The sequence below is a fragment of the Stegastes partitus genome, unplaced genomic scaffold (genome assembly GCF_000690725.1).
Source record: "Stegastes partitus isolate 25-593 unplaced genomic scaffold, Stegastes_partitus-1.0.2 Scaffold879, whole genome shotgun sequence".
Taxonomy (NCBI): Eukaryota; Metazoa; Chordata; class Actinopteri; family Pomacentridae; genus Stegastes; species Stegastes partitus.
In genome coordinates, this window is record NW_007578610.1 from 293,534 (window position 1) to 295,189 (window position 1,656).

Genomic DNA, 1,656 nt, shown 5'->3' on the forward strand with positions numbered 1-1,656 from the left:
CGACAGAGAAACACAAATGTTTAACATCAGAGGGAGGATCATTTAAGACACTAAAGTTAGCAAAGAAAGCTTTTTATATGTATGTGTCTCCTCATTGACTTTCAAAAGGGAACTAAACTCAGAGTGTGTCTTGTAGAAACATGATTAAATGAAGGTTACATGATGAAGCAGCATGAGAAGGAAAAGCTGTCTCTGTAATGTAGATGTTATTTGTGTCCTTACCTGTGAACTGAAGCACCAGCATCAAAACAAGAAACATTTTATTCCATCTAGATTCCACCATCGTTCCTCTCCGTCTCTCTTTTCTCTCTGATGAAAGTCTCTAAACTGGAGCTTCTTCAACACAAGTGATTCTCCTCCTTGTAATTAGTGAAGTGACACTTCCTCAATACAACTTGAATATTTTTTTTGTCTTCTTTTCTGTCAGTTGTTGTTTTTTTTGTAGCCACATCATGCAACTTTTAACTTCCTGTTTTATGGTCAATGTGTGAACTCATTTGGCTTGATCATAACTGATGTTCATGTTTGTTGAAACGTTCTGCATTACAGCTGTAACATTATGTAGAGAGGAGAATATTTGTTTATTTTTTTTCCAATATTAAAGAGATCAGGATCACAGCAGGCTGACAACGACCCTGTAAACTGAAATGAGTATGTAGGATGGACAACTGATTGTGAGACACTAACTTAATACACAGAAAAGAAACTTATTTTAACGTTTAGAGCTCAGTTTGAGAAAACATGATGCTGTGACAAGAAAAGCACATGAAGACTCAATCAGTTCACATTGTGTCCAGTCCCACAGTGGATCTGACATCTCAGAAAGAAGAAATGGACGAGTGTTTGAGGATTGTTGGTGAAGACAAATGATAGCAGTGAAGCAGCTCTTCTTGTCTGTAGATCATGTTTATTAGAAAACACACAAGATTCATGTTGATGAAGTTGGACAAGTGAAGAGTCAAACTCATCACCAACCACAAACGGACTCTTGGTGATAAAAATGCAGCACTCAGATAAGATGGTCTGAGACCTGTTAGTTCCTCACAGTGTCTTTGCGGCATTCTTTTCTGAGAACTGAGGGGGAAGCGTTTTGGTGAGAATGTGGTTACAACAGCAACAGAGTCTGGAGGTTTCAACCTCTAATGATGACCAGATACACTGCAGAAACATATGCCCTCATTTCAACACATTGTAGTACCCATGAGAACAAAGAGTTTCAGCAGAGGGAAGGTTTATTATCAGCAGAAGCAGAACATCCACAGTATGAAATATCAGCCATTCAGGATGAAAACACTCTTAGTATGTACACCAAGAAATCACAAAACACACAGTAGATTTACATGTAGTCACCTCAGAGAAAACAAACCAAATGTACAACACTGTGAGAGACAGACGAACGTCACTTGGAGACGACTCAAGTTGACTTTTGCAGGAAAATTAGGCTACAATAAAGTTTCAGATTTACAGATTGGAGCAAAAAACAAAGAACAAACAGGCTGTGGATGCTGAAAATCTTTGGCAACATTCACAAACACAATGTGGTGATGAGTCGGTTGTGTATTTATACTGAGGAACTAATGAGGGAAGTACATACAGGTGAGGAGAGAGATGAAATGAATGAGCTGGTGGGAAATGAATACATTTTCTTTTTTTTCT

The 1,656-nt window shown here is 38.1% G+C and overlaps 1 protein-coding gene across 1 annotated transcript in view; it reads right to left on the minus strand.

The window, feature by feature from the left end:
- Positions 1-351, minus strand: part of LOC103365832 (uncharacterized) — a 14,747-nt gene extending 14,396 nt beyond the window's left edge. Inside the window, exon 1 of the mRNA XM_008293380.1 lies at positions 223-351. Coding sequence (XP_008291602.1) covers positions 223-283 — 61 coding nt within the window. The 5' untranslated portion in view covers positions 284-351. The remainder of the gene's footprint in view (positions 1-222) is intronic.
- Between the last annotated feature and the right edge of the window lie 1,305 nt (positions 352-1,656).